This window comes from Galeopterus variegatus, unplaced genomic scaffold (assembly GCF_000696425.1).
Source record: "Galeopterus variegatus unplaced genomic scaffold, G_variegatus-3.0.2 Scaffold3088, whole genome shotgun sequence".
NCBI classification, from domain to species: Eukaryota; Metazoa; Chordata; class Mammalia; order Dermoptera; family Cynocephalidae; genus Galeopterus; species Galeopterus variegatus.
The window spans coordinates 170,215-183,218 of record NW_007729199.1 but is presented as its reverse complement, the minus strand read 5'-3'; the positions used below and the strand labels follow the sequence as shown (position 1 = coordinate 183,218).

The 13,004-nt window shown below is 37.2% G+C and overlaps 1 protein-coding gene across 1 annotated transcript in view; it reads right to left on the bottom strand.

Moving 5' to 3' along the window:
• The window catches only part of LOC103599779 (serine/threonine-protein phosphatase 4 regulatory subunit 1-like), a 78,855-nt gene that overhangs the window by 41,613 nt on the left and 24,238 nt on the right, over positions 1 to 13,004 (bottom strand). The window contains exon 2 of the mRNA XM_008583949.1: positions 11,938 to 12,070. Coding sequence (XP_008582171.1) covers positions 11,938 to 12,070 — 133 coding nt within the window. The remainder of the gene's footprint in view (positions 1 to 11,937; positions 12,071 to 13,004) is intronic.

Below are 13,004 nucleotides of genomic sequence, written 5' to 3'. Positions count from 1 at the left end.
GGAGGGAATTAATTGACCAATAAATGCAAAAAGAAAAGGCCCAAATAGGCAGCCAGTCCCCCTCTCAATGACTGAATGAGGGTCTACAGATCATAAGGGCCTTGAGGGAATTTTTTAAAATTCAGACATTTCCCCACATTTACTATTTTTACTTTCCCATCTTCCTGTGCTGATTAGTCATAAAAGCCATAAAGTAAGAAGGACCTATAGTACTTGTTTTGAGGGGAGCATGGGGAGGACGAGCTGGGGAAACCCCATCCCACTATAGTCAGCCTTGGTAGAGACAACCAAAGGCCGTGGGATAGAATTGGTGGTGGCAGCTACCCAAAGGAAAGAAAAGCCACCCTAGTTCACGGAGCCTGCAGCAACATACAGGAGAAGAGTAAGTCAGCCTGTGGCTGAGGAGCAGGGCTGGACTTAGCAAAGGAAAGGAGAAGGTGGGTCCCGCAAGATGGCAAGCAACAAATGAGTTGTGTGTACTTAGGCATTCCAAACAGAGGAAGCTCTGGCCATTAGGGGAGAAAACGTGATTGTCACTGCAGGACCAACTGACCACATCCCATCAAAAGCATGATCCAAGCTATTGAAGACCTACTATAAAGAAACTTCAAGATCTCTGCTATGGCTAACCCCGAGAGTATGTCAAACGGCTCCTCTGATCAGTAGAGGAGGTACCCTGAAAGTGTGGGGCTTTCTGAAAGAATGGACTCAAAAGTTCAGAAGCCAATGTGAACTACGGCTGGCCTTGGAGCACCAAAGGAAGGAAATCGAAAGGGAATGAAGACTCTTTTAGATATTCAAAAATGGATAGAATCCATCACCAGCAGATCTGAACAACAAGAAACGATAAAAAGGAAATCCTTAAGGCACAAAAAAAATGACATTAGATGGAACTCTGTATCTACATAAAGGAATAAAGAGCACTGCAAATGATAACTATATGGGTATATATATATAAAGCTTTATCTTATTTAAATCTCTTTAAGAAATAACTGAATGTCTAAGTAAAAAAAAACATATATATAAGTAAAACGCATGACGCAAATAGCATAAAGACCAGGAGAGGACAGATGAGGGCAAGCTAACATAAGGTTCCCTTACTACACATGAAAAGGTAAAATACCACTGCAAGGTATAAGTTAAATATATATACTGACAGGATGGATAAAAAAGCAAGACCCAAGTACATACTGCTTACAAGAAACACACTTTAAATATAAAGATGCAAATAAGTTAAAAGTAAAAGGATGGAAAAAGATATATTATGCTAACAATAATCAAAAGAAAGCTGGAGTAGCTTCACTGATATCAGACAAAATAGATGTTAGAGCAAAGAATATCACCAGGGATAAAGAACTTCATTTCATGATGATAAAGGGGTAAACTCATGAAGAAAACATAATAATCCTAAATGTTTATGTACCTAATGATAGAACCTCAAAATACATGCAACAAAAAACAACAGAACTGCAAGAAGAAATAGATAAAAGTCAACGTAAAAGTCCAGAAACAGAACTATACATCTATTGTCAAGTGATTTTTTACAAAGGTGAACAGGGAAAGAACAGTTTGGTTTTTTTAAAAGTGGTGCTATAATAAATAGATATTCATTTGGGGAAAAAAACAAACTTTGACTCTTACCTCACACTATACACAAAAATTAATTCAGAACGGATCATAAATCTAATGTAAGAGCTAAAACATAAAACTTCCTGAAAAGGTAAAAAAAAAAAAAAAAACAGAAAAATCTTTGTGGCCTAAGGTTAGGTGAAGTTCTCTAGGACCCTAAATACACAAACCATATAAGTAAAGAATAGATAAACTGAACTTCAAAATTAAAAACTTTTGCTCCCCAATCATACCATCAAGAAAATGAAAAAGACAAGTCACAGACTGGAGAAGACTAAGGAAACATGACAACTAAATACAAAGTAGTACCCTGAATGGGATCCTGGAGCAAAAAAAAGAAAATCAACGTGAAATCCAAGTAAAAGTTATAGTTAATAATATTGTTCCAATGCCAATGTTAACGTCTTAGTTTTGATAAATGTATCATGTTTATGTAAGACATAAACATTAGAGCATGGTTTCTGTACCTTGGCATTAAAGGCATTTAAGAGCAGGTAATTCTTTGCTGTGGGGACTGTCCTGTGCATTGTAGGGTATTTAGTAGTATCCTGGGCCCCTACCCACTAGATGTCAGTAGCATTCCCCACTCCCCAAGATGTAACAACCAAAAATGTCTCTAGATGTCATCTTAAGTCCCTTGGAGGCAAAATCACCTCTGGTTGAGAGCCACTGCACTAAAAGAAGTTGGGTAAAAGGTATAAGAGAACTCTCTGTACTATCTGTACAATTCTTCTGTAAATTGAAAATTATTTCAAAATAAAAAGCTTAGGGCCGAGCCCGTGGCGCACTCGGGAGAGTGCAGCGCTGGGAGCGCAGCAGCGCTCCCACCGCGTGTTCAGATCCTATATAGGGATGGCTGGTCCGCTCACTGGCTGAGCACAGTGCGGCTGGTCTCAAAAAGGACAAAAAAATAAAAAATTAAAAAAATTAAAAAAAAATAAAAATAAAAAGCTTAAAGACAAAGTGCAGCGCTGGGAGCGCAGCAGCGCTCCCACCGCGGGTTCAGATCCTATATAGGGATGGCTGGTCCGCTCACTGGCTGAGCACGGTGCGGCTGGTCTCAAAAAGGACAAAAAAATAAAAAATTTAAAAAATTTAAAAAAAATAAAAATAAAAAGCTTAAAGACAAAACAAAATAAAAAGACCCCAAGAAAAGCTACAATGATACTTTACTTAACACTACAACCACTAGAAAAACTAAAACTATAATGACAATACCAAGTGTTGGCAGAGATATGGAACAACAGGAACCCAGAGACATTTTTGGTGGTAATGTAAATAGCACAGGTAATTTGGAAAAGTTTGGCAGTTTCTCAAAAAGTTAAGTATACACTTATCATTCAACCTGGCAATTTCACTTTTAGGTATTTACCCAAATGAAAGGAAAACATGTGTCCACACAAAGAGTTATATACAAATGTTTATATGCATTATTCATAATGCTCACAAAATGGAAAAATCCCAGTGTTCATTACCTGGTGAATGCATACGCAAAATGCAGAGTATCCACAGAATGGACTACTACTCAGCAATAAAAAGTAATGAACTATTTATAACAACAGGAATGAATTTCTTATGCATTTTGCTAAGGAAAAAAGCCAGGCATGTAAGACTACATACCATATGATTCCATTTATATGAAATTCTAGGAAAGGCAAAACCTTTTGAAAACATCGGAAACCAGGTCAGTGGTTGCCCTGGCTCCTTCTGGCAGAGAGGGAGGCGCTGACTGCGAAGGAACCAGCAAGGGAACTTCTTGTGATAGAAATGTTCCAAGGCAATCATGGTGACAGTCACATGACTGTGTACATTTACCCAAACTCATCCAACTGGACACCTAAAGTGGGTGAATTTTATTGCATGTAAAATATGACTCAATGAAGCTGTTTTAAACAAAGATGCCAATGAGGGGAAAAGTCAAGGCGATCAGCAATGGCTGGTGGTGGCCTGGAGGCTTCAGTGTGCAAGAGGAGGAACCAGAGCTCCTGAAACCTTCCTTTGAGCAAGTGGAAAGGGGCCCCTGCCTGCTTCCGTCTGCTCCCCTGAGCAACTGGCAATCCAGGAACAATGCACATTATTTCTGGCCATGTATGCATCAAGAGAATTAACTGACATCAAAAACTCACCTTGATTTGCAAGAAAAAATGACTAGAAATGAGGAATTCAAAGGGGCAATCCTTTGGCCAAGCATACTACAGGAAGAAATCCATCAACTCAAGCTGTCCATGGAGAGACTTACACCACCCCGGAGAGGAAAGGTCAAGATCTGGCAGCCAGGAGGTTTGGGAAAGTCAAAACAGATGCCATAGAGAAAGCCAATGATTACATTTCGCTGGACCACATTCATGTTGGCCTCCCCTAGGAAATCAAGCAACTAAGATCCCCAATCTGCTTCCAGGGCCATAGAACAGAGACAAATCTGCATCCAGCCTCAAGTGGTAACGAGGGACCTCCCCTCTTAAGGAAAAAGAGGAAAGGGATAAGAGAGGGCCACTGAGGCAGGGACAAATCCACCACAGTGAATACAGAATGGGAGAGAGCTAAAGACTCAAATTGGTACTTGGGAACCAACACTTTGGAAAACCTGGCTGCTTTATAATGGAATGACCTGAAGAGACCATAGTGGATGAGCAGAGTCCAAAAGCATGAGCCTCAATACTTCTCACTGTCAGCTATGTTAATGAGATGAAAGAGGAGAGAGACCCTCTAAAGAGATTAACCCTGCCTGCTCAAGGAGAGTGTTGGAGGATTCAGCGATTCAGTGAGATCATGTGTAGGATGCTCACAGCACGGTACTGGGCACATGGTAAGCCCTCTAGAGTGTCAGCCGTCAGTTTTCCAATATAAGAACTGCTAACAGCCTAATGTCTATCAATAGAGGGAAGCATAAATAAATAATGATATACCTATACCTTGGCATACTATGCAACCATTTTTAAAGGTACCTCTAGATATGCACTAAATTAGAAAGATGTCCATGATACATTAAAGAAAAAACAAGGTGAGGAATTTTACATACAGTATGAGATGAACCCATTCCTTAGCACAAATTATATTCACAAACACATGTGCAATACGTGTAAACATAAACACATGCATAAATATTTAGGAAAAAATCTGGAAGGATATACACCAAACTGTTCATAGCTATTACCAAGTCTGTAATGAAGGAGGGAGGGAAACTCCTGAAATTGCTAAATGTTTCAACAAGTATATATTATTTTTGTGAATTTTTTAAAAAATATAAAGAAAGAAAATGGCTCACTTTTATATGGCAATAAAAAAAAAATGAACATTTTACAAAAAGAAATAAAAAGCATGAAAAATGGTAAAGAATGATAACAAAAATAAAAAATATTTTTCTTACTTTTAATTACTTTAAAAGATAGTTGGGGCCGACCCCGTGGCTCACTCAGGAGAGTGCGACGCTGGGAGCACAGCAGTGCTCGGGTTCGGATCCTATGTAGGGACGCTCGGTACACTCACTGGCTGAGTGAGGTGCAGGCGACACCAAGCCAAGGGTTGCAATCCCCTTACCGGTCACAAAAAAAGAAAAATAAAAAAATAAAAAATAAATAAAAGATAGTTGACTTCCCAAAGCAAATTTAGTAACAAGGTACTATGTGGTTTATACCACACGTAGAAGTAAGATGTAGGAAAACAACAGCGCAAAAGACGGGGGACAGGAAATGGTAGGAGTGAATGTCATAGGCTCTCATGCTGCATCTTGCATTGCACACAAAGGGGTAAATGAAAAAAGTCTATTATGATCCCTAGAACAACCAATAAAAATGTCAAGAAAGAGATATAACAAATAAGCCAATAGTGAAGATAAAATGGAGTTATAAAATAGATGCTTTTTAAAAAGGCGTGCAAGGGGAACACAACAAGAACAGCTGAGACAATTAGAAAATGAAGAGCAAAATGGTAGATTTAAATAAGCCAAATCAGTAGTAACATCAAATGTAAATGATCTAAACACTCAAATTAAGAAGCAGAGACAGTGAAATTGGATGAAAAAGCAAGTTCAAATTGTATGCTTTTGACAATAAATACACTTTGAATTTAAAAACAAAGACAAGTTAAAAATAAAAGTATGAACAAAAATATACCACACAATCTTTAATTAAAAGAAAGCTGGAGTATATGTATATATTAATATCAGACACAGGAAACTTCAGAAAAAAGAATATTACTAGGGATAAAGAGGGACATTTCACAGTGATTAAGAGATCACTTTATTCAAAAGACAGAACAATACTAAATGTGAATGCACCCAACATTAAAGCTTCAAAATACATAAAACAAAAATTAAAACAAAAAATAAATAAATCCACCATTACATTGCAGATGCCAACATTTCTCTCAGTAACAAGTAGACAGAAAATAAATAAGAATAGAGAAGACCTGAACAATGTTTTAAACCAACTTAACCTAATTGATATTACAAGATCCTCTACCCCAAAATGTTGGAATTCACATTCTTCTCAAGTGTACATGGAATAGTTCACCAAAACAGAACATATTCTGAGCCATAAAACAAATCTCCACAAATTTTAAAAAAGAGAAATAATATAAAATATGTTTTCTGACCACAAAAGTATTAAACTAGGAATCAGTAACTAAAAGATATCTGGAAAATCCTCAGATATTTGGAAATTAAACAATATACTTCTAAGTAACTCATCATTCAAAGGAGAAATTATTATGGACATTAAAAATAGTGCTGGGAAGTAACAAAAATTATTATGTATCAAAACTTGAAGATGCAGCTAATATAGTACTTGAGAGGAAATCTATGTACAATGTAAAATGCAGATACTACAAAAGAAAGGTCAAAAAAATAAAAAACTGGAAGTAGGACAAGGAACAGAAATTCTGCCCCCCCCCAAAAAAAAAACTCGAATGAAGAAAATGTACAGGTTAAAGCAGAAATTATTGACCTAGAAAACACACATACAATACAGAATCAAAGCCAAAACTTGATTCTTTGAGATAACTAAATTGATAACCTTCTGGTAAGAATTATCTAGGGGAAAAACAAAACAGAGAAAAGGCACAAATAACAAGTAACAGGATGGAAAATGCGGCCATACTACAGATCTCACAGACAAAAAAAGAAAACTGCCATTTTCCGACCCATAATAAAATAACACATCTAAGCAATGGTTATTTGTGACCACTAAAATCATCAGAAGAAAGGCTGGTGAGGAATTTTATAATGAAAGAATCAAACAACTGAGCCCACTGCTCAATATTAACGTCTCTAAAAGTGGGACAACCAGACATTGCTTCCTGATGTTTGTAATAGGAAGTACACAAAAAAACATATGAAGTACTGTTCTAAAAAAAAAATTGAAGCAGAATCTGATTGTGTCCAAATATAATTTTTAGTTTATAGAAAATACAAAGAACAAATGGCACCATGAGAATAATGACCACCAAATCTACAACATGAAAAATTCTATGACTAATGACCCCTTCAACAAACAAATGATATAGGAGAAGATGAAAGAGAAAACCATTAGAGATTAAAAGAGATGTAAGATCAAAAGGGGGGGGACTAAATAAAAAGAGATTTAAGAGACACAACTACCTACTGAAATGTGTGAACCTTATTTGGATCATGATTCAAACAAACCAATCATAAAAAAGCATTTTTGAGACAGGGAAAATTGGACATAGATGGAGGGCACTATTGTTAATTTTGTTGACTGTGATAATGATAGTGTAGTTAGACTTGTTTTAAGTCCTTAACTGGATAAAATATGATGTCCTAGATTTCCCTTAAAATACATCAGCAAAAAAAGCACAAAACCTCTAAGAGAATATAATCAGATTTTATCGGTACATTAAAGAAAAACAAAGTAAATGGAAAGATATACCATGTTTACGCATTGGAAGTCTAAATATTGTAAAGAGGGCAATATTTTCCAATATTATATGAATAGACTTACGGATTCAACATAAACCCAATCAAAATTCCAATAGGTATTCTGTTTTGTTTTGCTATGTTAGAATCCAACAAGCTGGATTTAAAATTATATGGGAACACAAAGGACCAAGAAAATAAGTCATGTTGAAGAAGAAAAAGGAGGGAAGCCTTGCTCTATCAAATATCAAGACTTACTACAAATCTGTAATAATTAAGACACCGTGGTATTGGCTAAGGAGGAGACAGATCACTGGAATAGCAGAGAGTGTAGACAAACACTGTTCAGTAACAGAGACTGTACTATGACAGAGGTGGCACTCCAGAGCAGTGGGGAAAGAACACGCTTTTCATAAATGCTATTGTGACAAGTAAGAAAATGAAGCTGGACCCATCTTTCACACAATAAACAAACATTAATTTCAGATAAATGATAGAACTAAGGGTGAAAAAAACCTGAAGCCTTTAAAGCAATATAAAAGAACAGAGACAGAAGCTTCAAGTTGCACTAAGTATCAAAGAAAATGCCAATAAATTTAACATTAAAATGAATAACTTCTGGTCACCAAAAGAATACCATAAAGAGAGTTAAAATACAAGCCACAGAATGAGGGAAGATTATACATAACTCAAAAAGGTTTGAAATCTAGAATATACACAGAACTCCTACAAATCAATAAAGAATAACAGACAACCCATCTTCACCCTATCTTCCCAACAGAATATTTGAATAGGCACTTCACAAAAAAGAAATACAGATGTCTGACAAACATGTGAAAAGGTGTTCAAACTCAAAGGAAAATGCAAATTCAAATCACAAAGTGATATCGTTACATATACTACCATACTACCAGACTGGCTAAAATTTAAATATCTGACAATACCAATTGGCAGATAAAATGCAGGGCAAAGGTAGAGTGTGGACCGACACAACCACTTTGGAAAACTGGCATTATCTACTAAAGTAGAAGATAAGCATACATCATCACACAGTAATGCTTTCCTGGGTACATGCCTCATAGAAATGTATACCTATACACTCCCAGATACATATACAAGATTGTTCATAGCAAAATTGTTCATAACAGTCAAAAAACTTGAACTTTTCTAATAGTAGATGGTTAAATGTAAGCATACAAATGCTACAAAAGGAACAAATTCAAGCTACATGCAAAATCCACAAAGTAATGTATCCTATATGATTTCACATAACTCAAGTTCAAAAACAGTAAAATTAAATCATATGATTTGGAGGTAGATACTTACGTGCTAAAACTAGGAAGAAAATTAAGGAGGTGATTAACATAAAAACCAAGATAGTGGCTATTCCTTGGTAAGGAGGACGTGGTGATCAGGAAGGTGGGGGAGAACTTCTGGGATGCTGGCAACATACAATTGTTTGACTTGAGCACATGGCTATGTGGACATTCGCTTCATAAAATTTCCTTAGACTCTATATGTATGTTTTATCCAATTTCTGTATGTGTTATATTTCACGATAAAAGAAGTTTTAAAGAAAATTTTTAAAAAGATTTTTAAATGAGAAAACCACCTGGTAATCTCAATAGATGTAAAAGAAGCATTATATAAAATTCAGACCTCATTGATGATTTAAAAAACTCTTAGTAAACCAAATTTATTTTACAAAATAAATGAACTGTACTCTTCAAATATGTCAATATCATGAGAGGCAAAGAAAGACTGAGAAACTTAGAGATTAAAGAAGACTAAAGAAACGTGAAGAGTAAACGTGATACATGGCACTGCACGGGATTCTGGACCTAAAAAACAGAGGCAGACAAAAACCGATATAAAGGACGTTATTAGGACAACTGGCAAAATTTTATTAATATCTGTATATTAGATAACAGTATTACATCAGTTAAATTTCCCAAATTTGATAACTGTACTGTGATTATATGAGTGAATGACGAATGTCCTTGTTCCTAGAAAAATGCACAGTAAAGTGTTCAGGGGAAAAGCAACATGGCATCTACAACCTACTCTCAAATGGTTCAGATGAAAACAATGTAAAAATAAAGAAAAAGAGCATTCTCTTTTCTATAAAACTAATATAGCAAAAAGTTAACTGGTGAATCTGATTTAAGGCTATACAGGAATTCTTTCTACTATTCTTGAAACTTTTTCTCTAAGTATGAAATTATTTTTTAAATTTAAAAATAATCTCTTAGCAAACCAGAAATATAAACTAAAAATGCAAGCTTCCTTAAGGTGATAAAGGGTTGTTAGGAAAGGAAGAAATAAAACGATCATTTTTCACAAACAACATCATTGTAGTACATAGAAAACCCAAAAGAATCCACAGGAAGGATAGTATAATTAGTAAACGAACTTAGCATAATCAATAAGACAAAATAAAAATATAAAAATTCATTCCATTTTTATATATCAGCAACAATTAGAAGGCTTAAGAAATGACACAATTTATATTAGCATAAAAAGTCAAATACCTAAAACTAAATCTAACAAGATACAGATCTCTACAGCATAAAACTATGTATTACAGTTTTATAATTATTTGCACATGTATATGAGGGCACTTCAAAAAGTTCATGGAAAAATAGAATTGAAAGATTATACATATCTTTTCACAAACTTTTTGAAGTACCCTCTTAAGTGTATGTGTATATACACACATACACAGAGAAAATGAAGAAAATCTTTAAAAAAAGGAAGGATTGGGAGACTAAATATTGTAAAGAGGTCAATTCTTTACAAATTGATTTATAGATGCAATGCAATTCCAATGAAAAGCCCAGTAGGTTTTCTTCCAGAAACTGATGAACTGGTGCTGAAATGTATTTGGAAATGCAAAGGGCCAAGAACAGCCAGGACAATACTGAAGAGCAAAGTAGGAGGACATACTGTACATGACACCAAGACTTTGATGAGAAAGTGACAGTAATGAAGACAGCGTCATACTACTGCAGTGACAGATAAATAGACAAAGGAGCAGACTAGAAAGTCCAGATGTGGACGCGTGATTTAAGACAAAGGTGGCAGTGCAGAACATAGACAAAAGACAGTATTTTCAATAAATGGTGCTGGGTCAATTGGATTCCATATGGAAGTAAACAAAACCTGACCCCCATCCTCATAACATACACAAACAAAAGTAATTCCAGGTGCACTGTAGATCCAAATGTGAAAGGTAAAACAATAAAACTTCTAGAAAACAATATAAGAGAATATCTGGTGGCCTGGGGATAGTTAAATGTTTCTTTTATTACCCAAAAAGCACTAACCATAAAAGTAAAAGTTGATAAATTGTGAGCTACATTCCAATTAAGAACCTTTCATCAAAAGACATCATTCAGAGTACCATTGTTTCCCTATCTGTAAAGTGGGGATAATAATGGAACTCACCTGGTACCATCATTGCGTGCCTTCTGTGATTTAACAGATGTAAAGGTCTTAGCCTATGTTTGGCATAGAATATAATTTTTAAAAAGAGTGAATGGAAGGTAAAGAAAGAGACTCAATGAGTATCATCTAGTCTTTACAAAAGAGCAGTGTAGTTAGTTAGGGAATATAGAAGGAAGAAAAAAGTTAGAGCCACTCAGAGGACAGTTTAGAATGACAGACGAGCTGGTGTTTGTAAATGGAAGGAAGGGGCCTGTGTAACAGGCGAAGAAACAAAGAAGACATACCTGAAGGAGGTGAGGTACCAAGTAGAGGAAGGGAGCCAGAGGCTGAGGGCCAGTCAAGGGGGCAGAGCAAGAAGAGACACTTGCCCTCTAAGATGTGATGGCAAAATGCTTTCAGATTCAGGGAAGTTTCAAGAGCAGACTGTAAATGGAAAGCGATGCCTTACAGCTTTCTTCAGGAAATAAGAATCAAGGTCATCTGCTGAAAGTAAGAGAGTGTGAGCCTGGAATCGAACCCTGCCAGCACCAGGAGTGACAACAGAGCAGGTTGGGAAAAGTTGCCACAGAAGCCACAGAAGCACAGCACAGCCAAAAACCAAAGCAGCAGACAATGCTTCCAACTGATGCCTCTCACGACTTCTCAATTAAATAAGGCAGCTCACTTCTGAGTACTACGTATGTGAAAGAAACCGAGTCAGCAATCCTAATCACTTACACACCATGAATTTCACCACCATTTCCTTCCTGGCTTACTAGATGGTTAGTGAAACAGCAACAAATATAATAGAAAAGGCTAATCAAAATAATGGAAAAGCCTAATGGTGCTATTCACACAGAATCCAGCATCCTGGAGACAGCCCATATCCCACCTCATCCATGGGTCTGCTCAAAGTTGTCACAGAGAAAGAAGTAGCCACAAGTGTAAGTGTCAGTTTAAATCAAACACAACAGAGGATTGTCAACATGCAAAGGACTCGTTGAGCTTACCGATTGAAGATGTTATCGCTGAAAGCATATTTTTCCAGGCGAGTAAGTGGGGGGAGGTTATCCTGGCCTGGAATGTCCAAGAAGGCCGTTAACCTCATGCTGTCACAATCTGGACCATAGTCTTCAAATCCATCTATAGGGGAAGAAGGAAAAAAAAAACCCACACTCAGGATGCATCAACTGTCACAGGAGCAAGGACATGGCCTGTGGAATGCTTTCTACCTTCGCGGCCCCTTCTAGCTGAAGCCTCTAAGAGATGCAAACTTAAGAATTCACCTAAAATGAGATGGGCAGTTGTATAACCCCAAAAGAACAAGGACCAGAGCTAAAAAGAAAAACTGGACACCTTCCTTTTAGCACTGTCTAGTGCAAGCGTTACCTCTAACTGCCAGGAGCAGGAACAATTCCTCTGCTGGGGAATTCAGAAGCAAGTAAACAAAGGAGCCATGTAGTTCTGCTGCAATAGGTTAAAACGGTCCAAGGAAAAACAAGTTTGGCCCTGTTACCCAGAATCTGACAGAATGTTCCCCCCACAAATGTTTTCAGACAACTGCATCCACCCCATGACATCAATTGCCATCCCTCCATACCTCTGGCCCAGCAACACCGGCTTGACCCCTCCCCAGGAACACCCATGGGGTTCCTCCAATGTACTCTGGCCAAACATGAGTCATCCTTCCTCTTTCTCTTTAAACCTGCTCTTCCCTGCACCTCTGATGCAGGCATCCCCTCCCTCCAATGCAGTGGGATGGCTGAGCTCATGGGCTCTGGAGCCAAACACCCCTAGCCAGGAACAAATCCTACTACTACTTATTAGCTGTGTGACCAGAGTGAGTCACTTAACCTGTCTACACCTCCATGTTCTCATCTTGAGGTCGGGGATAAAACCCCACCCCTACCCCATCAGGAAGTTGGAACAAGTGAATTCATGCATATGAAGACCCGCAGGACCTGGCCCCCTCATGATCTGGCCCACTTCAACACTGGTCACACCCTTTACGCACCCCGTGCTTTGGTCTGTCAGAACTGCTGGTGCTCTCACATCCCCAAGGGCCTACTGCAAATAC